The 2,640-nt window shown below is 34.8% G+C and overlaps 1 protein-coding gene across 1 annotated transcript; it reads right to left on the reverse strand.

Moving 5' to 3' along the window:
- Positions 1-237: 237 nt before the first annotated feature.
- Positions 238-862, reverse strand: LOC21383988 (glucan endo-1,3-beta-glucosidase 11). The gene is made up of 2 exons (XM_010093160.2): positions 845-862; positions 238-754 (listed from the first exon to the last, which is right to left on the reverse strand). The coding sequence occupies exon 2, from the start codon at positions 725-727 to the stop codon at positions 257-259; it is 471 nt and encodes a 156-aa protein (XP_010091462.2). The 5' UTR covers positions 728-754; positions 845-862; the 3' UTR covers positions 238-256.
- Positions 863-2,640: the final 1,778 nt, after the last annotated feature.

Raw genomic sequence — 2,640 nt, forward strand, 5'->3', positions numbered from 1 at the left:
ATATTTTAAAAAATATAAAACCTATTAAACAATGTGTTTCCTAAAAAAAATAAGGGACAAATGGTTAAAAAAGAGGGGTTGCTATTTATTTTCTAAACTCATGTGTTTGTGTTTTTTTTCCCAGACAATTTTATTAAAAAATAAAAATAAAAAATAAAAACTCTTAAAACTTCAAAATAGATCATTATATAGAGAAATAAAATAAGTTAAAAAGTTGCTTAAAAAAAAAGTTGAAAAACAGATGATCAGAAAAGTACTAGATTGATGTTCTAACCTTAATATCCCTGATGCCCTCAAGAAGCAGAGCATGGTAAAGACTCTTCATAGCAGGTACGAGGTTTGCAACCATTACCTTATCTCCCCAGTGAATCACCTCATTCCCAACCGCTATATAATTGATTCTCGTTCTCGGGTAGAACGGCTTTATATTGGTCGACACCCATCGCCGGGCCGCCTTTGGATCCGTCAGGCCCACGATCTCGCCGTTGCCGACAGTCACCGTCACGGCGATCCCGCTGTCGGCAAAGGCCCGGAGGATGTCGGGGTTAGCATCGAAGATCTTGATCCGGTCGACCGTCGTCTGCGTCTTGAGGAAGTTCACCACTTGCAGCGGCGGCGGGAGGTTGTTCCCGAGGGTGCCGTAGTTGAAGCCGATGCCGTTGGCGGTGGTAGACAGGTAGTGGAGGACCAGGAGGGAGAGGAGGAGGGTGGTGGTGGTGGTGGACATGGTTTGGTTTGGTTTTGTGGTTGGGATTTCAGACAGGTAGTGGAGGACCAGGAGGGAGAGGAGGAGGGTGGTGGTGGTGGTGGTGGACATGGTTTGGTTTGGTTTTGTGGTTGGGATTTTTGAGAGAGAACTATTTTAAAGATGGGAGTTTGAGGATTGTGCAATGTGGTATTTATATATTTATAGTGGGAAAGAGAGTTGGAAACCAATGGCTTTGTTGTGAAGTTTGTGTACTTTATTTTATTTTATTTTATTTAGGATAAATTATTAGTTTGGAAAGTTTCTCATTGGGAATTGAAAATTAAATTATGTTGTTTTTTTAACAGAATTTTGTAACAATAGAGATTAGTTACATCAGAATTATATTAAATTTATAAAAATAAAAAAATTTAACAAAATTTTTCAAAATTCTTACGATATAAAATACTAGTAGGCATTTTTTTCTTACAATAGCACATGATTTTTCTTCTTTTTTTAATACAAATTAACGGGGTTTTAGTTTATCAAGGAAGTTCATTCTATCCTTCGACCTGTTTGCTTATTTGTTCCTGTAAGAACATTTTGTAAACTACAGACATCGTTTACATTGAGTTGTTGTAGTTAAATCGGTTAAATAATTAATTACATCTTAACTAATTAAAATTCCATTTCTCAATTATATGATAACTATTTTCCCTAAATGTAAGGAGATAATTGTGGGAATAAAGTTAAAGGAGATGATTATGCAGATAAAGCGGAACTTGGCCAGAGGGAAATAGATTTTTTTTTTTAATCTATTTAAACTACTTTAACTGCCAAAAAAACAAAAAAAATCTCTGTTTCTCCTAGCTAATTATAACACTTTACGGTTTGCAATACTTTTTTGCATATTTGTTGCAAGGCAAATATCTTAAAACTTGAGCTAACATATCTTAGGAACCACTTTTGCTATCAATACGAAAGGTGCGTACTAATTAATTAGCTTCCATATTGTTGGTGCTAACGATTAGAGAACTATTGTACATATCAGGACAAATACGTAGATATGTACAGAGACAGTACTGATAGATGTGAAACTGTTGAAGAACATATTCCACGTGACCACTAAGATGTTTGGAAAAAAATTATACTTGAAAATATCAGTTGTATCCGACACCAAACCTTAATAAAAAGTCAAGTTCATAATATATCTGAGTTCAAAAATTGGGTCGCCTTCTATTAACTTAATTATAATGTTGATACCACTATAGACTCGACCAACAGAGAGCAATCTGCGTATTTGCTTTGTTTGTCTAAAGAGTAAAAGACAGAAGCTAATCTTTTTAGATGTCATCAGCTTTCCGCTTTTGCCTCTCTGGAAGGCAGAAAAGAAAAAATGCACCGTGTTCTTTCATCAACCCGCGCGCGTTACGCGGTTTTATTATCATTATTGTTCCCTCACCTATATTGTATTTGTAATTGTATTGCGGAGAATTAAAAGAAGGTGGTATTATTTGATATGGTATATTGAGTGAGAAGCTGCCTCACACTTTCTTACCATGTGGCAAGTGTGGGACCCACACTAACGCCGACCAAATCCCAAGTCCCAACCACATGCTAGATATGGCCGTTAATTTGAATGTAATCTTTGCATGTGTGTGATATACACTACTAAGTTATAGTAGCTAAGGAACTAATTTCCTTTTTTCAAATAAAATAAGATTACTAATGTCATATCACCGTAAGTCATTCATCTTATATGAAAAGAATCTTTACATCTATTAATAAAATAAAAGTGACCCACACAATTCTACTCAAAAGATAAGTTTAGTTTAAAAAAAAAAAAAAAAAAAATGACTGACACAATTCTACTCAAAAGATAAATTTAGTTTAAAAAAAAAAAAACAAACAAACCATCATGACCATTGTACCAATCTGTACCAACAATCAAAAAC

The sequence above is a fragment of the Morus notabilis genome, unplaced genomic scaffold (genome assembly GCF_000414095.1).
Source record: "Morus notabilis unplaced genomic scaffold, ASM41409v2 Scaffold4010, whole genome shotgun sequence".
NCBI lineage: Eukaryota > Viridiplantae > Streptophyta > Magnoliopsida > Rosales > Moraceae > Morus > Morus notabilis.